The sequence below is a fragment of the Lampris incognitus genome, chromosome 19 (assembly GCF_029633865.1).
Source record: "Lampris incognitus isolate fLamInc1 chromosome 19, fLamInc1.hap2, whole genome shotgun sequence".
NCBI classification, from domain to species: domain Eukaryota; kingdom Metazoa; phylum Chordata; class Actinopteri; order Lampriformes; family Lampridae; genus Lampris; species Lampris incognitus.
The window spans coordinates 21,881,893-21,908,691 of NC_079229.1; the positions used below are offsets into that span (position 1 = coordinate 21,881,893).

Consider the following 26,799-nt stretch of genomic DNA (forward strand, 5'->3'; position numbering starts at 1 on the left):
TTAATTACATATCAGGGTTTCTATTCTCTGGTCTCTCGCCTTGGGTCCCGTCTTTTCATCTCGGTAAATATTGAACTAAACTGTTGAAGATCTTAGGAATAACTGAGCTGTTCGACGTTGGGGTGAAGTTTTGCTAGAGGTGAGAGAGTGAAGAAACGAACACAAGGGAATAGCGCTCTCATCCAATAGAGCCAGATATTGCGTAATGTTCACACCATCAGCCAGCTCAGTACAATAGAGGAGGGTGTGTTTTGTTTCCCATTTGCTAGGTGTCAATTCATTTCTCCCTCTACCGACGCGGCAAATGGAGCTCGGCGGTAGGGAAATCAATACAGCTCCATACGCTTGGGCATCTCCTCCAACTTTCATACGGGCAAGTCGTGAACGGCAACCTCATCGCGCTGTGGGCACCGCAACAAAAGCTAACTTTGTAATACGGCAGGCGGCGTGAGTGAGGAAAACAAGAGATATAATCTGCTGTGGATAATTGCGAGCGTTTTTGGAGGAACGAAGCACACAGGTTCATTGACAAGGCTCGGCAGAGGAAAACAATGGCGCGCTTGTTTGGGTACCAGAGTCGTTTCAGGGGACGCGGGGCATTTGTTTATACATAACCATTTGCACTGTCTTATACAAATACGGTCATTTCAGCCGCAGCGATCCTCAAATGGGGCGATTCTGATTGCCACCATTACCATTCCATGGCTGGCTACAATATTTGGTGGCTGGATGAAAAACATGGCGGGGGGAAATTTTAATCTAGGCAACTGGGGCTGGCGCTTATGAAATGGGCCATTAGTCTGCTATAATTGTCAGCGATACTGTCACACATTTGTCTACTGCCTCCCACCGCATTCGCTTGAGCAATGAATTTGGTTGTCACATCAATCAGAGGCTGGAATTAATTGTGCAATTAAGATACTCATTGCTTGGCAGATATAGCTACTAATGGATCATCGGCAAGTGTGATATGATCGTAAAAAGAGGTTTTTAATGTACTGTTTAATTGCTCTTATGCGGTCCACAGTTTTAGAACAGTGGCTCCATGAGTCTATTTGTTCTCCACAGTCTATAAGTCTGGAAACCATAACTAAAAATGCCGTTTAATGCAGGTCACCGGTTGATGTAATGTGTAACATAGACATTGGTGTGATGGCATGTCAGGATATGCGGTGATGCCAAGTCCATCTTATGTCATTTTACATAAATCGGGATGATCTCAACTTCAGCTGTGTGCAGGGATGGGATGATGTCAACCTTAGCTGTGTGCATGTGCATGTGTGTGTGCATGTGTGTGCATGTGTGTGCGTTGTAGCTAGAGTCAGTGGTATTCAGAGCTTTTACTTAAGTAAAAGTAGCAATACCACAGTGTGAAAATACTTTGTTACAAGTAAAAGCCCTGCATTCAAAATCGTACTTAAGTAAAAGTACAAAAGTATTAGCATCAAAATATACTTAAAGTAGCAAAAGTAAAAGTACTCATTATGCAGGATGGCCCATTTCAGAATCACATATATTATTGGACGATAATTACTGATACAATAATGCGTTCATCACATTAATGTTGCAGCTGGTAAACGTGGAGCTAATTTCAATTACTTTATATACTGCTGGGTCGCTCAGCCTATAAAAATGTATCATTATTAGTTGATTTATACTTTTTATTAATAACCTAAATCTGCAAAGTAACTGGTAACTAAAGCGGTCAAATGTAGTGGAGTAAAATGTACCATATTTCCCTCTGATATGTAGTGGAGTAAAAGTATAAAGTAGCCGAAAATGGAAATACTCAAATAAAGTACAAGTACCTCAAAGTTGTACTTAAGTACAGTACTTGAGTAAATGTACTTAGTTACATTCCACCACTGGCTAGAGTCCAGTAAATGCAGCAACTTCAAGTCAGGAGTGCAGCGGGATCGTTTGGGTTTATCATATTACAATATTCACAGAGAGAAGGAGAATAAGCAAACGTGTAGGGGCGTCTTGTCTGTGTCGCTCTGCACTTTAGAAGAAAAGGACCCCATTTGTACAAGAGGGAAAACATCCAAATCAAAACTTTACAAGTCCCAGGTTACTGAGGCTGTAACATTCAGCATTTATCAATTGTTCCTTCCCTCTTATGTTTAATAGGTGACCAACAGTAGTCATAATTAATACCAAATGTGATCTTAATGGGACTTTCACAATGGGTGCAGTATGTGTTGAAGCAACCCACCAAATATGTGAAGCCAGGAATACTTAATAAATCGTGTTTTGGTTGACAAAATTGATCTGGCCTACAGGGAGTATTTTTACGTGAGACCAATAACATCAATGGGCAGCACGGTGGCGCAGTGGTTAGCGCTGTCGCCTCACAGCAAGAAGGCCCTGAGTTCGAGCCCCGGGGCAGTCCAACCTTGGCGGTCATCCCAGGTCGTCCTCTGTGTGGAGTTTGCATGTTCTCCCCGTGTCTGTGGTGGGTTTTCTCCGGGTGCTCCGGTTTCCCCCACCATCAAAAAAAGACGCGTATGTTAGGGTAAACATGTGTGTCTTTGACCGAGGCACGGCAACACGAACTGGAGTTGGTCCCCAGGTGCTGCACGGCGGCTGCCCACTGCTCCTAGCTACACAGCTAGGATGGGTTAAATGCAGAGTGTAATTTCCCCACGGGGATTAATAAAGTATTAATAAAGTATATTGAAATAAAAAAAATCATTTGAACAAAATTAATTTATAATCACATTGTAGAAGCAATGAAAATTAATATCCAATCTATTTGCTATATGTACTTCATTAATCTGCATTTTTTAACACACCTGGTGTGCCCGCTTGACTGGAATGACGCTTCCAGATAATAGCTTTCCTCCCAGTGTCTCTGTTTAATATTAATGTTTTTTCATCAAGTTAAAAAAATTCAGAGATCAGCAAACTCAGATGTTCCTTTATTTCCCCTTCTCTTTCCTTTATTTTCAATCTTACTTCTCCTCGTTTCTATTGGACCTGAGGCATCATGTCACAACGCTCAGCATAGAAGTTCAGGGCGTTTGAATTTTGGGGGCAGCCTGCAGAGTTGGGCAGCTTACCCTCACCCGTCCTTTACAAAACACACCGCCAATACCTTTTACACCTGGTACAACACACACACAATAATGGCTATCATGGTATGACACCACAGGGATGGAGTTTTTCCTGTTCAGTGTGAAAGTCTGATAACATCATATGTGGCAAACAACTGAAGTAAGAAGGGCCATGTATGATTTGAGTGTATATTATATGTACATGTATGTATATGTACCTGTGTACAAGTATATGCACGTCATTGGATTGGAGGTTAGGGATGTGTGCTGAGAAGCTGTCATCTCTGTAGGACACCTACTGTGTGTGTGTGTGTGTGTGTGTGTGTGTGTGTGTGTGTGTGTGTGTGTGTGTGTGTGTGTGTTAAAGCTGAGGGGTACATGTTGCTGTGATCGTTCTGAAACAGAAACAGTACTACTGGACTAGTTACTCAGTTTTCGGTAGCCACACCGACATGTACCCTGGCTCTGCCAAATGACAGAAGGTAAGCAGGTATGGGCTTGACTAGTACTTGGATGGGAGACCTCCTGGGACTGAGTAGTTGCCGGAAGGGGTGTTGGTGGGCCAGTAGGGGGCAGTCTTCCCTATGGTCCTAATAAAAAAAACAACTATATTGTGGCAGGAATGAGGAAAAACACAGGAGACCAAGGCGAGTTTGATGTTTATTCCTCAACTGCAAAAACCAACTGCAGCAGGAACAACCCTGCACCGGCGAGTCCGGGAACGTAAACCACGCCCCCAGCTCACAGTCCTGCTGGGTGAGAGGCATAGCCCCTAGTGTCCGCCACACAGCCGCCCCCCCCCCCCCCCCCGAACACCCAGAAGGGACTCCTGGAAAGAAAATTAGTGTCTCACTGGAGGCTTAAGCAGCCTGCCATAACGGCTGCGCCGTCCCTCAGCCAAAACAGTAGGTGAAACACAGTCCAAAGCCGGCTGAGAAGCAGAACGCTGAACCCGTGAAGACACTGCCGGGGTCCTGGAAGGAGGACGACCCCGACGGGCAACCTGGGCCGGAAACACAACTTCGCCTGCCACCCTGTGCGCCGGTTTAAGCCTATCAAACGTGACACGCTCCCTACGCCCACCCATATCTAGCACAAAACCCTTAGGACCCGTCTCAAGAACCCGAAATGGGCCATCGTATGGGGGTTAGAGGGGCGAGCGGTGAGCATCATGCCGTACAAAAACAAAACGAGCCGACATGAGCTCCGCAGGCACGAACGACCGCGGAAAACAGTGGTGAACGGGGCCTGGAACCCGAGTGCTGTCGGACAAAAAAGGATAAATGGCCGGACGGGGTCAAGGAGCGGAACACCCAGGCAAAAATTCCCCAGGGACGCGGAGCGGCTGACTGAGCACCAGCTCAGCGGGTGACGCGTCAGGTCCTTCTTAGGAGCCGAACGCAACCCGAGCAAAACCCAAGGTAAACGATCCACCCAGTTACCATCCGAGAGCGTAGCGCGCAGCGCTACCTTGAGCGACTGGTGAAAACGTTCACACAACCCGTTAGCCTGAGGGTGATATGCGGTAGTGCGGTGTACCTGCACACCCAAGGATCGCACAAGTGCCGACCAGAGCTCTGACACGAACTGGGGGCCCCTGTCTGAGGTGATATCTGACGGAGTGCCGAAACGGGCGACCCAGGAGGAAAGAAAAGCGCGTGCAACATCCGAGGATGTTGTGGAGGATAGAGGGACAGCCTCTGGACACCTGGTGGTCCGATCTACCATTGTGAGCAGGTGCGTAAAACCCTGTGAAGAAGGTAGAGGGCCCACCAGGTCCACATGCACGTGGTCGAAACGTCTGGCCGGGATCGGAAACGGTTTAGTGTGCTGGTGGACCTTAGCGCACTGGCATGCTACACATGCAGCTGCCCACCCCTTGACGTCCTTGGCCAGGCCAGACGAACTTGGAACCGACCAACTTCACCGACGCCCGAACTCCAGGGTGCGAGAGGGAGTGAATCGAATCGAAAACTCGACGGCGCCAGGCCACTGGAACAACGGGGCAGGACTGCCTTCCTGCATCACAGCGTCCTCGAGCTTGAGACCGGTACACGTTGACCTAAGGGCAAGGACGTCCGGGTCGCTGGGCTGGTCGGCAGCCATAGCGGAGAAATCCACACCGAGGTGCACAGGACACACAAGCACACGCGAAAGACAATAAGCAACAGGGTTGGACTTCCCGGCCACATGCTGAATGTCCGTTGTGAACTCGGATCGCCGCTAGGTGGCGCTGTTGACGAACAGACCACGGCTCAGTCACCTTGGACATGGCAAAAGTCAGCGGCTTATGATCCACATAAGCCGTGAATGGGCGACCCTCCAGCAGGAAGCGGAAATGCCGGGTTGCAAGGTGCAGTGCCAGCAACTCCCGGTCAAAAATGCTGTACTTGCGCTCGCTATCCCGCAGTTTGCGGCTAAAAAATGCGAGTGGCTGCCACGCATTCGCCACACGCTGTTCAACCACAGCCCCCACGGCTATGTCAGACGCATCGGTTGTTAAAGCTATGGACGCCGTGGGTGTGGGATGGGCGAGGAGGGCAGCGTTGGCCAGGGCGCACTTAGCTCCGTCAAAAGCCAGGCCCTGTTCGGGGGTCCAGTCGACAGGGTCGTTAGCCTTCTTAAGCCGCAGAGCTTCGTAAAGTGGCTGAAGGAGGTGGGCAGCGCGAGGGAGGGAACGAAATCACCATGCCCAGGAATTCCTGCAATGCCTTAACAGAGACTGGGCGGGGAAATTCCGCCACCGCTTGCACCTTAGAAGGCAACGGGACCGCGCCTTGCGGCGAAATGCGGTGACCCAGGAAGTCAATCACCGGCAGTCCAAACTGACACTTGGCCGGGTTGACTATCAGGCCGTGTTCGTCCAGACGACGGAAAACCTGTTTCAGGTGCGCCAGGTGCTCTTCAGCTGACGGACTGGCCACTAGTATGTCGTCGAGATAAACGAACACGAAAGCAAGGTCACGCAACACCGAGTCCATCAGCCTCTGAAAGGTTTGCGCTGCCCCCCTCAAGCCAAAAGGCATGCGCATGAACTCAAAAAGCCCAAACGGGGTGATCACTGCGGTCTTGGGCACATCCTCTGCGCGCACGGGAACCTGATGATAGCCGCGCACCAGGTCCACCTTAGAGAAAATAGTGGTACCTGCCAGGCGTATGGAAAAGTCCTGTATGTGTGGGATGGGATAGCGGTCATTGGCGGTGACGTTGCTCAGGCGGCGGAAGTCGCCGCAAGGCCGCCACGACCCATCCGCCTTGGGCACCATGTGAAGCGGCGAGGCCCACGGGCTGTTGGAACGCCTCACTATACCCAGACGCTCCATGATGGCGAACTCCTCCTTAGCTATAGCCAATTTTACCGCGTTGAGGCGCCGCGCGCGCGCAAAATCTGGCGGTCCCAGAGTGGGAATGAAATGTTCTACCCCGTGTTTAGTAACCGCGGTGGAAAAGGCAGGCGTAGTCACCGATGGAAAATCCGCCAGCAAGCGCTGAAAAACATCCCGTAATGCCAAAAAGATAGCGTGTGTTAACGGCCCGGCTCCCCCTGTCTCGCACGGAACAGTGGCGAAAGACACAGCATCAATTAAACGGCGGTTTGCGACATCAACCAGCAGACCATTAGCACACAGAAAATCCGCGCCGATAATAGGAACCGTAATGGCGGCCACTACAAAGTCCCACTCAAAATGGCGCCCGTGGAAGCAAACAGTCACCAACCTTGTGCCAAACGTCGCAATGGACGAACCGTTAGCTGCACTCAACTGTGGGCCGCCGCCTTCGGCCGACCTGTCTGTCTTAGCAGGAAGGAGTAGGCTCTTTTGCGAGCCTGAGTCCACCAGAAACCGTCTTCCTGACATCGTGTCCTTAATGAAGAGCAGCTCACTACGTCCGCCAGCGCCCACAGCTGCTACTGAGCGCTGGCCCTGGAGTTTCCCGCCGCCTCAAACGTGCACGGAGGGACGCAGCGCCTCGCCTTGCCGCCGAACCGCTGGTGGAAGAAACAGAGGCCGCTCCCGCGCCGTCTCCGGGCAGTCACTTCAGCCACCACTGCCGGGTCCGCGTCCTCCGACGTCGGCTGCAGAGGCTCCGATGCCACACTCTGCACAGAGAACCGTCTGGTAGCCAGCAGGACCCGATCGGCCTCCTCAGCCAAACCTCGGCAGTCACCAGCGGCCAGACACGGGGAGTTAGCCAAAGCCGCGCGCACAGGAGACGGGAGCTGGCGCAGGAAAACGTGCGGGAAAAGGAACCCACCTTCGTCTGAGCCTAGCAGCGACAGCATATTGTCCATGAGATCCACAGCCGTCCCGTCGCCCAAACCGGATAGGGAAAGGATTCTATCTGCCCTCTCTGCGGTAGATAGGCTGTACCTCCGGAGCAGAAGATGTTTGAGGGCCACGTATTTATCGTGTTGCGGAGGGGCGCGCAACAGCTGCATGGCCCGGCGTGTGGACTGCTGGTCCAGCGCAGCGACGACCAAATAGTATCTGAAGTCGTCCGCGGAGATTCCACGCAGGTGGAACAGCGCCTCGACATGCTGGAACCACGAGGCCGGGTCGCTCTGCCAGAACTCCGGGAGTTTCACAGCCGCGGCGAGAACGGCCGGCTGTGAGAGTTGGGGCGGCGTGGCCGAAGTTGATTCACACTCCTCTTCTGCTCCAAACATGTTCAATTCGGGGTCACCAATGTGGCGGGAATGAGGAAAAACACAGGAGACCAAGGCAAGTTTGATGTTTATTCCTCAACTCCAAAAACCAGCTGCAGCAGGAACAACCCTGCACCTGGGAGCGCGGGAACGTAAACCACGCCCCCAGCTCACAGTCCTGCTGGGTGAGAGGCATAGCCCCTAGTGTCCGCCACAATATATCAAATCCCAATGCCCCAGCGCCGCTGCAGTGATGGGGACACTGTGCTGTAGGAGATGACGTCCCTCAGATGAGACGTTAAACCGAGGTCCTGACTCACTGTGGTCATTAAAGATCCCAGGGCACTTCTCACAAAGAGTAGGGGGTTCCCTGGTGTCCTGGCAAAATTCCCAACCTGGCTCTCTCCATCTGGCCACCTAGTCATCCATCCACCCATCCATTATCCAAGCCGCTTATCCCAATCAGGGTCGTGGGGATGCTGGAGCCTATCCCAGCAGTCATTGGGCAGCAGGCGGGAAGGGAAGACACCCTGGACAGGCTGCCAGTCCATCACAGCCACCTAATCATCCCCCCATGTAAATTGGCTCAATGATTCCTCCCTCTCCACCTCAAGCTGATGTGTGGTGAGTGTTCTGGTGCAAAATGGCTGCCGTGCATCCATCACCCAGATGGGTGCTACACATTGCTGGTGGTTGAGGCGAGTTTACCCCTTCAGTGTGAAGTGCTTTTGGTGTTTAGAAAAGCGCTATATAAATGTAATGGTTATTATCATTATTACTACTCTGTGGCTATGGGACTGAAATTAGAGCAAAATGAAGATTCGCTGTAGGAGAGACTCCCAGAATACACATTTTATTATTTGTGTTTATGCGTGTGTATCTTCTATGGCATTCTGAAATGCACCACAACAGGTGAATAAACTGGGAGTTGCCTTAGTTGCAGTGCTAGATGCGGCATTGTGGGCAAGTTTTGAAGCACGTAGCATAGGTCCTCATTTTTGCCTGCCACCATTGCTCATTGCTTGGCGAAGCATGACATTGACTTATTTATCACAGGAAAGGAAGGTGAAAACACAATCTCTGCTTGCTGACATTGTGCGGCATGGACCGGAGGCTACCAGTCGCTTCCCGCTGTAAGCAAACACACCATGCAGCACGCTGGCAGATAAATGTCGCCGATAAATAACAGCCAGTGGCTATGCGTGGGAAGTGGGTGTGAATGTGTGTGTGTGTGTTTTCATAAGCCTGAATGTGTGAGGATGGTGTGTCTGTGTGTGGGTGTGAGAGAAAGGAAGCAAGAAAGACAAGGAATGGTGTGTGTTCCCTGATGGTTGTTTCTTTCCTTATTGGAAATGTATGTGTATATTCAGGCTTGTTTTAATGCGCTCATGCCATTCCTGCCTTAGCAAAGCAGGTAATTGGGTCTGGGTCCATGAATAATGCAGATAGGAGGGCAGAGAGAAAGGGGAGTGGTCTGAAACAAGTATTGGGACAGAGAAGAGAAGAGAGGTGAGGCTTCATCAAGTGCCGCCTGCTTTAAATACAACCAACCCAGACAACAAGCTGTGCCGTTCCGACTTATTTCAATGGTGAGCGATTTTTATTTTGCACTATGCATCTTTTCTCCTGTGTTTTGGTATTTCCTTTTTCACTCCCCTCTTTTCTTTCCTTCTTTCTTTCTTCCTTCTCCCACATGCCCTCCTCTGTCCCAGTCCAACACATCTTGCTTCAAGGCCATTACTCATTACTGTCCCGTTACTTTCACCTGTAGACAGGTTAGCTAGGTGAGCTAACACAATAATGACTTAGCTGTAAGTCTGAATACCACAAAGCTCAGTGAATGATAGACATGTTCTCAAGACACTATTCTCTGTCGTGCATACTGGAGCATGCAGCGTTTTGCATGAACGTAACACAGGGTCTTCCCCTCTATTCACCTCCCTCCCTCAGATGAGGCCCTCGTGGCCCAAAATGTCCACAAGTTAACCCCCAGTCCTGCAGGGGGCACCCTTCCCTCTGAGCTCCTCATTTGCTATGTTTGCGTCCGTCCATCCATCCATTATCCAAACCGCTTATCCAACGTAGGGTCGCGGGATGTGGGAGCCTATCCCAGCAGTCATTGGGCGGCAGGTGCAGAGACACCCTGGACAGGCTACCAGTCCATCATAGGGCTGACACATTCACACCTAGGGACAATTAACCTACATGACCTATATGTCTTTAGACTGCGGGAGGAAACCGGAGCACCCGGAGGGAACCCACACCGACACGGGGGGAACATGCAAACTCCACACAGAGGACAACCTGGGATGACCGCCAAGGTTGGACTGCCCCGGGGCTCGAACTCAGGACCTTCTTGCTGTGAGGCGACCGCACTAACCACTGCGCCACCGCGCGCCGCCCTCCTATGTTAGCGTTTGCCCTTCAGTTCCTTTATGCTGATCCACCCCCTAGAGTTGTCAAGTGGTGGAATATAAAGGTATAAAGGGACTTTGTTCAAATTCCCATTGATTCGAACTTCCTGCTGTGTCATTTGGGGTTCAAATCAAGCTTGTACAAAGACGGTACCATCATCAACCTATCTGTATATCTCCTCGCCTGTCTCATCCAAAATGGATCTTTCCCCAGTTTTTCCTGACTTTCTGTGAGGTGAAGGTGAGATGTTTTTTCATCCAATGTGGAATAGTGTTGGCCAAAGGTTATTGCTGATCTAAAATCGACTCTGCCACACCCGTCTAACTAATGCAGTGGGAAAATGTGTGTTGATGCCCTTCCAGCGTAGCGACTGAGGGTGGGAGAGAAAGAAACAGAAGAAAAAAGAAAAGATATAAAGCCAGGAAGAAAGAGGGAAGAAACGAAAAGAATGACAAACAGAAAATGAGCTGAAGAAAAAACAAAACAAAACAAAGGAATTTAATGGAGTATCCTAACCAGCTCTAGCCCCATGTAACCTTTTCTTTTTTTGGGGGGGGGGTGCTATTACAAATTATATTGAATGTATGTTCGAATCAACCCTACTGAGGTAATAAAAGAAGCAATGCAAACACTGCTGAAATGTTAAATTAATTCATGGGGGGTGCGTAAAATATGCCTGGCATAATACACCAAATCTAATCAAAAGGAGCAACGGAGGGTTTTGAGCACTGACATTAAACATCACCAGGCAAATGTCAACGAGACAAAGATGTAGCTTCCCCCCACTTTCATTCATGCCATGGGATCTATAATGTGTGTGTGTGTGTGTGTGTGTGTGTGTGTGTGTGTGAGAGAGAGAGACAGACAGACAGAGGGAGAGAGAGAGAAAGGCCAGCTATACTATACCTCTGTCCCTCTGACAGACGCATGCATGCAATCACCGTGCATCAGTCATGCAACAATTTAAAACATCATCATGTTGACGAGAGGACTGGATGTGTGTGTACGCCTTGCAGTGTGCATGCACAGTGTATAATTTACACACTTGCATATATATATACATGCAAAGTCATGCTCATACTCAGAGACCAGTTCTCTCTCTTTTTTTCTCTCTCTCTCTCTCTCTTGCGCTCTCTCTCTAACTATCTCTCTCACACACACACAAACACGCACAAACTGCATGCATGCAGCAGTCAAAGTAATTACCAGCTATGTTTTTCTGCTATGGTTTATTTGCAATAACTGTCAAAGGCAGCGCTTTTCCTTCTTATCTGATTTTTATGAACACACTTATTGAGATTCTTGAAAGCCCCAGTGGAAAAATGTTAATGCCCGAGTGTGTGTGTGTGTGTGTGTGTGTGTTTGAGAGTGAGTAAAAGAGAGGGAGAGAGAGAGAGCGGGAGACAGGCAGAGAGAGAAGCAGAGAACGAGAGAGAGAGACAAAGAGTAAGAGAGCAGAGCAGCAAAATTCTGAATTCTGAGCTGTCAAAGGAAGTGATGAAGTATTAACCAGAAGCCTCTGCCATTTCTCTCTGACACACAAACACACAGGGAAGAGAAAGACGGAGAAAGACAAAGAGGAGAAGAAAGCGTGAGAGAGAGCAAGACAGAGCGAGTGAGAAAGCCAGAGAGAGAAAGAGAGAAACAGGAAGAGTAAGAGACGGAGAGAGATTATTAGGACAGGGGTGCTGTGATGGGCTTTTCTAATCGTGTCACGCCTGAGGAGCTAAGAGAGCGTAGCCATCGAATTCTCACACTACACCACTCACGCATCGACAGGCAAGAAACCGCCACGCAATTTTTCACACGCTACACTCTGTGCTGCATCTCTCCACCGCTGTCAAGGCTCCCGAGGAGAACCGAGAATCTGTTATGTTTCATTCATTTGGGGGAAACTAAGCAGGACCCAAACAGTTAAAGATATTGTGCCTTAACGGTGTGAGCATGCAGTTGAGCCCCTGAGCCTCTAGGGAACGCTACTGATGTCTCCTTACAAAAAGACAATAAATCTCTGCTTGCTTGGGGGCATCTGGGTAGCGTAGTGGTCTATTCCATTTCCTACCAACACGGGGATCACTGGTTCGAATCCCTGTATTACCTCCGGTTTGATCGGGCGTCCCTACAGACACAATTGGCCGTGTCTGCGGGTGGGAAGCCGGATGTGGGTATGTGTCCTGGTCGCTGCACGAGCACCTCCTCTGGTCGGTCGGGACGCCTGTTCGGGGGGGAGGGGGAACTGGGGGGACTAGCGTGATCCTCCCGCGCACTACATCCCCCTGGCGAAACTCCTCACTGTCAGGTGAAAAGAAGCGGCTGGAGACTCCACATGTATCGGAGGAGGCATGTGGTAGTCTGAAGCCCTCCCTGGATCAGCAGAGGGGGTGGAGCAGCGACATAGGTCAGTTCAGAAGAGTGGGGTAATTGGACGGGTGCAATTAGGGTGGGGGAAAAAAAAAGGGGGGTCCCCAAAATAAATAAATAAATAAATAGATAGCTGCTTGCTTGCTCATTCTATGTTGCGCTGGATAATGTCAGCTAAATGCTGCAAATAGCTCTAATTACAAAAAAATTTAAAAAATAATAAAATAAAGTGGGAAAAAAGTTCTGATTTTGCTGTTTCTGAAACCATTATTCTACTGGTTCAACAGCTCCCATGGAGGGGTTAAAAACCCAGGTGGCATGCTGAGTGTTATGGGTTGGACTAAGGTTGGCATCTGAGCCCTCTGATCTGCCAACGTGCTGCGGTACCCACGCCCGCTGTCAGAGCTGCTGAATGGAGACTTGGAAGAGGGCACTAGCCCTACCATCTGTCGCCCGACAGCCAATGTCACCCTGCTTATAGACGATATCTGAGCAGGGCTACGTGTGTGGGACCGCGTGCAAACACCAGCATGCGTGTTCGTGTGTGTGTGTCTGTGCGTGTTTGGTCTGCATATTCAATAGCTATATTTCTGCTTTAGTCTGTGCACATAACTGACGTTTCGCTGTGTTTTTCAGTGTGTGTGTGTGTGTGTGTGTGTGTGTGTGCAACTAATTTGGTGTGCATGCAGCTACACCCATATACTCGGTCCAAGCCTGTGTTGTGAGTGCTAGACTCACACATCCAGTCGGTGTGTGGATAGGTAGATGATGCGCAGCTGGTGTTGGCTGGAGGTGAGTGACAGAAAAGAACAGAGTGAATACTCGCTCCATAAGAGGAAAGGTTTTGTTAATATGATTCTGAGGGTATTTGTTCTCATCCTAAGATGGGCAGGGCGCTTCATCGCTGCCGGGTCAGGGAGACGCAGGGATAATAGTGTTTGCCTCTATATAACAGCCTGCCAAACTGTCCCCATCTGTCCTCTCCCTCATCCCGTGTGGCCTGGACATAATATTAACAAACCAGAGCCCGCCACCCTTTCTTAAACAAACTCAAGATTGAATAGAATGAATCAGTTGAGAGGAGCGTTTTAATTGGAATGACGCGAGCAAAGTGATAAGACAAGTACACCAAAAGTTAAAAGTTAAAGAACTTCAGGGGAACTTACATAATAGACACTGTGTAACTGAACAGAAGTACTACGCCACGTTGTCTTGATGTATGCTCAGTAATCCAGGTAAGAAAATCAAAGAAAGTTGAATCAGTTCATCTGGACACAACGCTATTGAGATAGTATCTCTCAATACAATGCCACAATGATGGGATGCTTTTCAAATTCACTCCCAGATTCAACACTTGGTACTTCCTGTGGGGTGATTTCAGTGTGAAGGGCTGGACATGCTGAGCCATTTAAGGGCCAGGAGCTAATTTAGCTTACCCTGTACAACAATAATAACAGAACTGATATTTTGGAGGGACCCCCCCCCCTTTTGTCCCCAATTGTATCCGGCCAATTACCCTATTTTCTGAGCTGTCCTGGCCACTGCTCCACCCCCTCCGCCGATCCGGGGAGGGCTGCAGACTACCACATGCCTCCTCCGATACATGTGGAGTCGCCAGCCTCTTCTTTTCACCTGATAGTGAGGAGTTTCGCCAGGGGGATGTAGCATGTGGGAGGATCACACTATTCCCCCCAGTTCCCCCTCCCCCCCCGAACAGGCGTTCCGACTGACCAGAGGAGGCGCTAGTGCAGCGACCAGGACACACACCCACATCTGGCTTCCCACCCACAGACATGGCCAGTTGTGTCTGTAGGGACACCTGACCAAGCCAGAGGAAACACAGGGATTCGAACCGGCGATCCCCATGTTGGTAGGAAACGGAATAGACCACTACGTTACCCGGACACCCTAACAGAACTATATTTTAATGCAGCTTGGCTGTATTCTGGTTTTACATTTGTAGAAAAGCACAGAGCATACACTGTGCCAGTGCACTTGTGGAGAAAGGTGTGACATACTCAACACATTCCATAGAAGACTCAAGCGTTCATGGGGGTAATGGACGGGTACTAACCACTTCACGGGGCAGGAGGGGGTCCTCTTGTCGAAATACCAGCAGGTTGACAGTCCCTCCCATTGGGCTGGCACGGAGCAGGGCAACCACCTCTTCCTGGGTCTTCCCACTCAAGTCCACGCCACTCACCTACACACACACACACACACACACACACACAGACACACACACAGACACACACACACACACACAAACACGTGTTTTTGTACACTTGCAGGGACCTCTCATTGACTGCATTCATTCCCCAAGCAGCTAACCCTAACCTTAACCATCAGAACAACATGCCTTACCTTAACCCTTATCCTAAATCTAGCCTAATCCTAATTCACCTTAACCCTAAACCCAAATCATAACCCTAAAGTAGCTCCTTGGAGTTTTAGTGACTGTCAAAATGTCCCCGCTTAGCACAAAACTCCTCCGTTTCCTAAATTTGGACAGACTCATGGTGCACACTCACAGGCCCAGACACACATCCAAGTACACATTTGCCCTCCATGAGACCTTAAAGACCAAGCTAACTCCAGTTAAAGTTATGCACGAGTTAGTCTCCCCTAAAGTCAATACTCACTACTTGTCATGTCACTGTGAATGAACTTTAATCAAAATATCCATTGATCTGCCCACCTTTTTCACAACTTTAAATCCAAATTTCAATTATTAAAACCTATTAAAGTCAATTTCATTCTTTTCATCGATAGATTATTTACACTTAATTAAAAAAGAGATCTGTAAGGGGTCGATTAGCATCTGACATAACACAGTCTCGTCTCTGTGTCTGTAAAAAACTACAACACTGCAAGATGGCTGGAGCATATGTTGATGGGATAATACGAATTAATACCTCCAGCAGCCTATCACCAGCCTTCAGTCGACCATCTTGGATGGCGGCCCCTCGGGCGAGGATGTTTTTGACGTAGATGGGTGCGCTGCCACCAATAGGGATGTCTCGAGATGTGATGCTAAATCCAAGACCTTCTTGGCCTGGAAAAGAGGGAGTCAAACCATAACGTTATTCATGAAATATTTTATTACTCCAGTAAGTACAGAAAAGAAATTCTCTTTGCTTTTGCCCTTTCACATTATAATCATTACATTTATATAGCAGCGCTTTTCTAGACACCCAAAGTGCTTCACATTGAAGGGGGAAACTTGACCTCAACCACAACCAATGTGTAGCACCCACCTGGGTGCTGCACGGCAGCCATTTTGGACCAGAACGCTCACCGCACATCAGCTTGAGCTGCAGAGGGAGGAATCACTGAGCCAATTACATGGGGGGATGATTAGGTGGCCAGATGGAGAGAGCCAGGTTGGGAATTTTGCAGGACAACGGGGAACCCCCTACTCTTTGCAATAAGTGCCATGGGATCTTTAATGACCACAGTGAGTCAGGACCTCGGTTTAACGTCTCATCCGAAGGACGGCACAGTGTCCCCATCACTGTGCTGGGGCACTGGGATTTCAGAATCAGAATCAGAATACTTTATTTATCCGACCAGAGGAAAGACTGCCCCCTACTGGCCCACCAACACCACTTCCGTATATACACTCACTGGCCACTTTATTAGGTACACCTTGCTAGTACCGGGTTGGACCCCCTTTTGCCTTCAGAACTGCCTTAATCCTTCGTGGCATAGATTCAACAAGGTACTGGAAACATTCCTCAGAGAGTTTGGTCCATATTGACATGATGGCATCACGCAGTTGCTGCAGATTTGTCGGCTGCACATCCATGATGCGAATCTCCCGGTCCACCACATCCCAAAGGTGCTCTATTGGATTGAGATCTGGTGACTGTGGAGGCCATTTGAGTACAGTGAACTCATTGTCATGTTCAAGAAACCAGTCTGAGATGATTCGAGCTTTATGACATGGCGCGTTATCCTGCTGGAAGTAGCCATCAGAAAATGGGAACACTGTGGTCATAAAGGGATGGACATGGTCAGCAACAATACTCAGGTAGGCTGTGGCGTTGACACGATGCTCAATTGGTACTAAGGGGCCCAAAGTGTGCCAAGAAAATATCCCCCACACCATTACACCACCACCACCAGCCTGAACCGTTGATACAAGGCAGGATGGATCCATGCTTTCATGTTGTTGACGCCAAATTCTGACCCTACCATCCGAATGTCGCAGCAGAAATCGAGACTCATGAGACCAGGCAACGTTTTTCCAATCTTCTATTGTCCAATTTTGGTGAGCCTGTGCGAATTGTAGCCTCAGTTTCCTGTTCTTAGCTGACAGGAGTGGCACCCGGTGTGGTCTTCTGCTGCTGTAGCCCATCTGCCTCAAGGTTCGACGTGTTGTGCGTTCAGAGATGCTCTTCTGCATACCTCGGTTGTAATGAGTGGTTATTTGAGTTACTGTTGCCTTTCTATCAGCTCAAACCAGTCTGGCCATTCTCCTCTGACCTCTGGCATCAACAAGGCATTTTCGCCCACAGAACTGCCGCTCACTGGATATTTTCTCTTTTTCGGACCATTCTCTGTAAACCCTAGAGATGGTTGTGCGTGAAAATCCCAGTAGATCAGCAGTTTCTGAAATACTCAGACCAGTCCGTCTGGCACCAACAACCATGCCACGTTCAAAGTCACTTAAATCACCTTTCTTCCCCATTCTGATGCTCGGTTTGAACTGCAGTAGATCGTCTTGACCATGTCTACATGCCTAAATGCATTGAGTTGCTGCCATGTGATTGGCTGATTAGAAATTTGCGTTAACGAGCAGTTGGACAGGTGTGCCTAATAAAGTGGCCGGTGAATGTATAGTGGATTTAGAGTGCAGGGTATAGGACAGTCTGGTGGTGACCAACTGTTTTGTCCACGCACAGTTTGGCAGAATGGATGTTTGACAATATAAGGGTTGGAACGAGATGTCCTGTTGAAGGACAGGCTCCCTACTCCCAATGCCACCCTGCTGCCCAAATCATACAACACAAATATTATTAGAACTGTTTTAAGGCCTTTTGAGTAACAGGAGTGAGGCCTTCTGAGAGCCTGAAAACAAACAGATAATGTGCATTTACAGTAATGTGCACGTACAGTATTCATGCTAGGTAAAGGGTTAATTCCTCCAAAAAATAAACCTCCATATGGATTGATAAAAGTCAACCACATAAGTATCAGTTGCTCAGGGTACCAAAAGTGATAGTATCCTAAATCATAATGTTGACAGATATGCAGTAAGCAAGTGAAGATGCTGTAAATGAATTATTGTTTTAACTGCCACTCAAGGAAAGAAACTAGACTCTGTTCCGCCCCTTTAAAACTACCCCTCTCATTATAAACATCTGTAACAGGAGGATGCAATATGTAGGGATCAAATTATAGTTTTTGACCAAGTTCTGAGCCTCCTATAGTTAATAAAAAGATCCTTACTTATAGACAGACATTTTTCATTGGTTTGCCATTAGGGTGTGGCTCTCAAGTCTCTAGGACGTAAAAAATGAAACATGCCCTGAATTCTAAATATAAAGTCGATTCTATAAACCAAAATTGAGTGTTTATGATAAGTGCATGTGGACTGCAAAGCTGCTGCCGCATGTTGTGGTCAGATTAAAGACTGGTTAGAGACCAGTATAACCATAGAGAAGGGAACAATTACATATTACAGAATGTTCTAAAAGGCCTGTTTGGTATGCCCTTAAAATGATGATGAGCTTTACCCCTAATTCATTAAAATGCTGTTCTAAACCATACAGTACATAAACCATTTAATAGATGTTTTTCATTCGAAGTTCTTCAGAACTTGTGATGCAAATAGCTCGCCAAAGACCAGATCACCGCTCTACATGTTCAAATCCAGTCACGGTCTGAGCTTTTTATCTCTAAAGTTTCCCCACCACATACACACTATATGGCCAAAAGTACGTGGACACCCTTCAAATGAGTGGATTTGGCTATTTCGGCCACATCCATTGCTGGTAGATGCATAAAATCAAGCCTACAGCCATGCAGTCTCCATAGACAAACATTAGCAGCAGAATGGGCCATACTGAAGAGCTCAGTGACTTTCAACGTGGCAATGTCATAGGATGCCACCTTTCCAAAAAGTTAGTGGGTCAAATTACTGCCCTTCTGCCCCGGTAAACTGTACAGTAAGTCTGTTATTGTGAAGTGGAAACGTCTTGGAGCAACAACAGCTCAGCCGTGAGGTGGTAGGCCACACAAACTCACAGAACGGGACCGCTGAGTGATGAAGCGTAATGCATAAAAAAACATCTGTCCTCGGTTGCAACACTCACTACCAAGGTCCAAACTGCCTCTGGAAGCAATATTAGCACAAGAGCTCTTTATCAGGAGCTTCATGAAATGGGTTTCCGTGGCCGAGCAGCTGCACACAAGCCTGGGATCACCATGTAGAATGCCAAGCATTGGCTGGAGTGGTGTAACCACCATTGGACTCCGGAGCAGTGGAAACACATTCTCTGGAGTGATGAATCATGCTTCACTATCTGGCAGTCTGATGGACCAATCTGGGTTTAGTGGATGCCAGGAGAAAACTACCTGCCCAAACCCAAAAGTTTGGTGTAGGACAAATAATGGTCCGGAAAATAATGGTCCGGGGCTGTTTTACATGTTTTGGGCTAGGCAACTTAGTTTCAGTGAAGGGAAATCTTAATACTAAAGCATACAATGACATTCTAGAGAATTGTGTGCTTCCAACTTTGTGGCAACAGTTTGGGGAAGGCGTTTTCCTGTTTCAGCATGACAATGCCCCTAAAGACATGGTTTGCAGTGTTTGTTGTGAAAGAACTTGACTGATCTGCACAGCGCATGGACCTCCACCCCATCTTCCAGTGTTCCAGTTCATCCCAAAGGTGGGAATGAACTGGAACGCCGACTGTGAGCCAGGCCTTCTCCCCAACATCGGTGCCTGACCTCACTAATGCTCTTATGGCTGAATGGGAGTGAATCCCCTCAGCCATGTCCCAAAATCTAGTGTAAGGCCTTCCCAGAAGAGTGGAGGCTTTTATAGCAGCAAAAGGGACCAACTCCATATTAATTCCCATGGTTTTTGAATTAGATATTCAACAAGCACATGAGTGTGATGTTCAGGTGTCCTCATACTTTTGGCCATGTATGATTTTGCCTTCACATGAACAACAGTAAACATTAAAAATGTATACGAGCAGTACTTGAATGCACATTTTTTTCCATGTATAAAAAAGTAAAAAGTAGAAGTTGCAGCAGTAGATCAGCCCAGTGGTTAGAGACACTGCCTATTATTGAGGGCTACCTGTTTCAACCACAAAAACAGCCTAATATATGTATGTTCATCAACAGCCATTAATATGTCAAAGTAATCAACCAACCACTTGCTCATTTTTGTCCCCCTGAACCACCCTGAATCAGAGCACCAACTAAATCCCTAAAAGTGTAAAATACAGACTTAAATACATTTTAACTCTACTTTAAAAACACTGCAAGCACGCATGCCATTGCATACTATCAGACAAATGAAAGAAGGTTGAATTCATCTGGACACAACGTTTATCTACAGATATGTTTCATCACTCAACTAAGTGACCTCTTCAGTCTCAACTGAAGTGGCATAAGTACTGAAACCAACGACTAGTTTCATAAGTACCGAAACCAATGACCAGTTTCACAAGTACCGAAACCAACGACCAGTTTCATATGCAATCGTTATACATCTGTCGCCATTTTACAATGTTGTGATTGCAACGTTCCCTAATCCTCTGTGAATAGTACACATGGCCAATGAAACTCTAGTTAAAGGTCACGCCCATATTTGCATATGAAACTGGTCGTTGGTTTCGGTCGTTATGCAGCTGTATTGTTTATAAGGGGTGGGGACACCTGCAGTCAGTTGAGACTGAAGAGGTCACTTAGATGAGTGATGAAACGTACCTGTCCATACACGTTGTGTCCAGATGAACTGATTCAACCTTCTGTGATTTTCTTAGCTGGATTATTGAGCATGCATCAAGACAAGTCAGACAAATGGCAAATAAAAGCATGAACAGACGCAACACTGAATCTGAGAAAACGCCAAGTGTTGCGGTATCAGCAGTGTAAAGCTTTTTGCTTTGAGTTTTAAGAATGACCTTTAAGGTCCATCAAATTAATATGAATTATTGGTCTGGAGGCAAATTCAATAATAGATAAATAAATGAAAAGATCTCTGCCCTGACCTTTACTGCTAACCAGACCTGAATTTCCCAAACAAAAGCAAGAAGAAGACTTTTCAAATGTCAGCTACACCAAATTAATTGTGCTTGTCAAGTTATCAAGTTATATTTTGACAAATTATTCAACATTTCAAAAGCTCTACCTCTAGTTCAGGATATCATACAAGTGATTAATTTAAGATTAGTGTTAAGAGAAAAAGAGTCCTCCATACATATTGAAACCCAGACTGTTGGCAATTTGAGCTATCAGATGAGAAAATTCAGTTTCTCCCAAGGTTATCCTGACGTTAACCTTACTGATTAGCATTCATGTCAGAGAGGTTGCAATTTCTCCAGCGCTGTCAGGCTCTCTGACTGTTCATCATGACCTACTTTTCTTGGTCCATCCGTCTCGCTGGCTGTCAGACTTTCTGTTGTTGAGCTGACAGTGTTGTGTTGATGCTCAAGAACCACAAAGTGAAAGAAAGTCTGGGCGTGAAGTAATAACAGGCATACAAACTGTCTAAAAGCAAAAAGAGGTGGTAAATATTTTCTGTCAAATAGTTGATAAGCAGGGGCGTCCAGTTGGTGTAGTGGTCTACTCCGTTGCCTACTAACACGGAGATCACTGGTCTGAATCCCTGTGTTACCTCTGGCTTGGTCAGGCGTCCCTGCAGACACAATTGGCCGTGTCTGCGGGCGGGAAGCCGGATGTGGGTATGTGTCCTGGTTGCTGCACTAGCGCCTCCTCTGGTCAGTCGGGGTGCCTGTTCGGGGGGGAACTGGGGGGAATAGCGTGATTCTCCCACGTACTACGTCCCCCTGTTGAAACTCCTCACTGCCAGGTGAAAAGAAGCGGCTGGTGACCCCACATGTATCAGAGGAGGCATGTGGTAGTCTGCAGCCCTCCCCGGATCGACAGAGCAACGACCAGGGTGGCTCGAAAAATAAGGTAATTGGCCCAAGTATAATTGGGGAGAAAAAGAGGGAGGGAGGGAGGGAAAGCAACAACAAAAAAAAAAAAGCTAAAAAGATTTTTTTTCCCTCTGGTAATGCAGGACGATAAACCCACAGATGAAAAGAGCAGCCATCATTCACTTATGATATTATTCATATTGAAGATCACTAAGGTCATTTTTAGGAGTGTGCTGTCTTCATTAAACATTATTTACATCACTATCAAAGATTGCTCACTTACACTATTTGCATTTGACAGGACATGCACTCTTAGCATATCACATGTCTGTGATACTGAGCTGCAGCACTGTCCAGCTAATTTATAATTTGGATCGCCTATTACTTGTGTCACTATAGGTGATCTACCCATTGTGTATTTACACTAATTGCACTTGACATGACATGCACGCTTGGCTAGGACATGATTACCGTTTAGTGCTCTAAGATGCCTGTAGGTGGACATATGAATGTATCTGCTAACTGCTGACTCTCTTCTAAATCAATTTGGATAAAAGTGTCTGCTAAATGAGAAAATGTAAAAATGTGCATGTAACAAAAAGCTGCTTTGTTAGCGTCTTCTCTGCTCAGTGCAATTACTATGCTTTGTGCAAGATGTACAGTGCAGCTAGCTGTTGTTCAATAACTTTCACTCGGGCTCTGCCGCTTGGTGGTTTGTCTCGGCTGCGTCCCCCTGTGAAAGCCTCCTCCCTGCATTTTCCCTTTTTTTTTTTTATCCTGGTCTACAAACAGTCTAATGAGCAGAATTGTACTCCTTCCCATTATATGAACCTATCGTTAATGGTCTCCAATCAGGCAATTCTGAAAATGCACTTCTAATAGGCCTGCAGTAATTAACCACTGACGTCTTTATTTTGGGTAATGGAAGAGCTCCCTTTCTGGATCAGTCAAAATCCTGGCTCCGATAAGCCAATTAAACAGTAAACACGAGGAGAGGCAGTGGCACATCAGAATGAGACTTAATGGGGTGCGTATGTTCTTTTCGACAGCATTATTTGATTAAAGCACTCTTGTTAATTTGCCATACAGGATCCACTCCCGCAACTTGGAACTCGGAGCCGCTTAGGCCAAACGATTGCAGTGAGTCTGGGACAAAAGGTAAACTGCCGACAGCTCTCTAAAAGTACATTACTAGAAACGAAGTTACATGTGAGTGAAATTAAATTCCCAAAATTGACTCCAGCAGCACATTTCCCCCTGGCCTGATGACTTTGGTACTGTTACATTTCAATTCAAACATCTGCAAGACTATTAATCTCCATTTGGATTAAATTAATAGTTCTGAAGAGGTTTACAAAAGGAAATGTAGATTATGGCAAGTACCTCTTAAATTTTGAGCAATAAACTGAAAAAGAAAATCTTTTGGACACTCACTCAGAGGAGATAGTTTTGAGATTGATGGGTTTTGTTGAGCTAGAGCATGAGCGGGGCAAGAGAAAATAAATTACACTACTGGCAGTGGTCTCTCTGGAGCTCAACCAACAACTTTCACTAAAATAAGAGGAAGACTTTTGTGTGGGCGAGGCTAAAGGAGGTCAATTGTATCACATAATGAGCAAATTAATTCAGCTTGCAGGGTTACCGCACGCTATACTAGCATTCTGGGCTCTGGGACCTGCACAAATATATTAGCAGCTTGTGATTGCACTCCCCGAGAGCACGTTGCATTTAGCCTGTGCTATGGCCCTCACTTATTCCCTAAAGCACGCTGCTTAGACCTCTGTGCCGACTTCCAGCAAAACATCTGCTCCCTTGTAAAGAAAGAGCAGGGAAGAGACAGAGAGAGGGAGAGTGAGAGAGCAACGGAGAGAGAGCAAGAGCAAGAGATGAGAGAGCAAGGGAGGGGGAGAGAGAGAGAGAGAGAGAGAGAGAGAGAGAGAGAGAGAGAGAGAGAGAGAGAGAGAGAGAGAGAGACAGAGAGAGACAGAGAGAGACAGAGAGAGACAGAGAGAGACAGAGAGTGAGTGTAAGTCCCCAACCAACTATTCTTCAGCTCAAATTAAGACACTAGACAAAGCGAAGAAGACCCATCACAATGGTTGGCTCAGATACATAATTCCTTGAGCACAGAATGACGATTGTCTAAGTCCACAAACATACAGACCTGAACTGCCAATTGACTGATTACTGAATGTGACTCCCAAAATAAGAAGAAAAAAACAAAACAAAACCATGGTGATACAACACAACAAGCCACAAACTTTGTTTTCAAGATCTGTGTTAGCAGCAATTGCCCCAGACAACAAAACCAAGGCTCAGTGTAAGGTAAAAACACTACAAGTTAAATATTTCTCACAGAAATGTGGCTGTGGGAATTTCTTGCTCTGGGCTACAGTAATTGTGTTTTTATAGTTCACTCATCCAGTTGTTTATTGCAACCGGAATGAAATCTGTGCATGTACTAAAACAACACAAGCCCCGTGTTTGTTTCCACTTAAAAAGCTGTGTGAGGGTGGATGTGAAAAATGAGCCGAGCATGTGATAGAGCAGAAAGTTTGTGGGAGAGAGAAGAGAGAAAGAGCTGTATTGTTCTCCGTTTGAATGATGAGGAGATAGTGTTGTTCTGCATGTGTGCATCGTGTATGTGTAAATGCATTTGTATGAAAAGCGATACGGGTATGTTTGTGAACATTAATATTTGTGCATGTGCACATAAGGCAAGTTTGTTTTGCTGTGTGTGTGTGTTTTGCTGTGTGTGTGTGTGTAAAGGGGGTTCATCTCTCTCCTCCAAGCGAGTGCTTTGAAATGCCTGAAATGTCATGGTGCAGGTGTGATGCAGAGCAAACAGGATTGGCTCCTGCGGTGACCTGACCTGCATGGACAAGAACGCACACATTCTTTGATGTGGAAACTGCATCCTTTACAGAAAGTGTGCTTCCTGTGATAAGAGTAGATACTTGGATGATGACGTCTGTTATTAAAGAGACCGATAAAGATCCTAACACACATGGAAAGTACCAATTTGTCTTACAAGGTATTATCTATATCAATGAGTCATCGCTGTAGAGCAAGAAATGTGTACTTTTTTTCTCTTTTTTTCAGATTTTTCTCCCCAATTGTATCCAGCCAATTCCCCTACTCTATCCGAGCCGTCCCGGTCGCTGCTCCACCCCCTCTGATGATCCGGGGAGGGCTGCAGACTACCACATGCCTCCTCCGATACATGTGGAGTCGCCAGCCGCTTCTTTTCACCTGACAGTGAGGCGCTTCACCAGGGGGATGTAGTGCGCGGGAGAATCACGCTATCCCCCCCCCAGTTCCCCCTCCCCCCCGAACAGGCGTCCCGACAGACCAGAGGAGGCGCTAATGCAGCGATCAGGACACACACCCACATCCGGCTTCCCACCCACAGACACAGTCAATTGTGCCTGTAGGGACGCCTGACCAAGCCGGAGGTAAAACGTGGATTCAAACCGATGAGCCCTGTGTTGGTAGGCAATGAAATAGGAAATAGACTGCTACGCTACCTGGACGCCCCTAGTTACTGTACCTTTTCCTTACTGTGGGAATGTTAAACCCTCTTAGACTGTAACTGTGATCGAGTGCTATGTAAAAACATACTTGACTTCATTGTTTCCAAGCTATGGCAGCCATAGTTATTTTTCCATTACCTCTTAATACTGTCTACCACCACAGTGTTCACAAACTGTTGTCCCTTACCTTTCTTTAGTTGAATATTGAGTCTGTGGCCTGTCCTCTTGTAGAAAGAGTCAGTGGAGGCGTTTGAACTGATCTTGCGCTGCAGAGAGGGAGAAGGGGCTGAGGAGGTCCTGGAGACTGGGGTTTGGGGTAACGGGGTGTAACGTCGGCTTGGCTCAGGGGTGCTTCTTGCCAGAGGACCCTGATGGCTATGGTCACCGAGAAAACATCAAGAAAGCCATTTAATTTAATACTGAATTCAATTCACTTTAGATTCCCAAAATAGACTTGTGATTTATGACCATGTTTGACTGCATAACGTTTTATCATGGAATAATCACTAAATCTTGAAGTTGTTCCTCACTTGTGCTTCTAGCATACAAAATTTCAATCTGAGCCATCAACTATACAAGATAAAAATCTAATTTTTGGAAAAAGTATGTAATTTGTCTGTTTTCTCTCTTTGGAAAGGCCATAGTTTTTGTTTCATCAGAAGAGGTGCACTTTTCTCCAAAAAGAAAAAAAACAGCTTCAATGCTTTCCATGGACATGAGAAATACAAAAGAGGTAATGCTTAAATACAGGTGACCTTAGCAGATCACAGGGAGCTAGACCCACTTGTGGTTGAAGCTGGGGTGAGACCCTGACCTGGAGTTCCTCTGCATGGTGTGATCCAGCCCGCTGACAACACCGCACCAGTCCCCTGGCTGACGGGGGTCCTGGCTGAATCGTACCCTGTTGCATTGGGGTGAGCTGAGCTCGCTCTGGGCTGAGAATAGCTCATACTGGCTCTTCATGGAGGCAGGAATCACATGGAAAAGGATGACCGGTGCACGCATGGCCTGTCTGAACATGTTCTGGGCTCTGGGACCAGACAGAAGGGAGGGTGGGGCAGCGATGGAGAGAAATTAATTAGTTTTACATGGTAAAGGATAGAACTTTGATACCATAATATCGTAGCACGACAGATATGGGAGGCTAGAGCAGGCTATGAAGTAGCTTGACAACAGAGAGACAGGGAACAAAGGTTGAGGAGGTTTCACGAGGCTAATCGCAGGGAACCAGTAGAGAGCAGATATCACATTAGTGGGATATGTCCAATTACCAAAGGAATTTGGGGGTGGAGAGGGAAGGATGGCAAATGATCATTTATAATTTCATCTTTCTATATAATGTTAAAGTACATCAAATAGCTACATAAGGTATCTAGATCTACAGTGTATTATGTCACATATGTGTTTGGAAGAGAAGGCAGAAGATGGCACGGCTGCACAACCAGAAGGACGGTGAATCATGCAGCAGAGAAACAGTCCAGACAATGAGGTTCCAAAGTAAGCAGACAGACTTCATTTTTGCACATGATAAAAAAGCCAAAACACACAAGTCACGTACTCGTTTAGTGGCCAAATAAACCCAGACGAGAGCTTGACATAATTTCCAGACACACGAACTGTTTAGTCTGGATCGCCGGCTGCACTTAGCATATAGATAGGCTGGC

The 26,799-nt window shown here is 47.1% G+C and overlaps 1 protein-coding gene across 1 annotated transcript in view; it reads right to left on the reverse strand.

Annotated features, from left to right (window-relative positions):
* Nucleotides 1-26,799, reverse strand: part of LOC130129512 (partitioning defective 3 homolog) — a 465,188-nt gene that overhangs the window by 220,037 nt on the left and 218,352 nt on the right. Inside the window, exons 9-12 of the mRNA XM_056299064.1 lie at nucleotides 25,920-26,165; nucleotides 25,323-25,510; nucleotides 15,393-15,532; nucleotides 14,552-14,680 (exon numbers count right to left, since the gene is read on the reverse strand). Coding sequence (XP_056155039.1) covers nucleotides 14,552-14,680; nucleotides 15,393-15,532; nucleotides 25,323-25,510; nucleotides 25,920-26,165 — 703 coding nt within the window. The remainder of the gene's footprint in view (nucleotides 1-14,551; nucleotides 14,681-15,392; nucleotides 15,533-25,322; nucleotides 25,511-25,919; nucleotides 26,166-26,799) is intronic.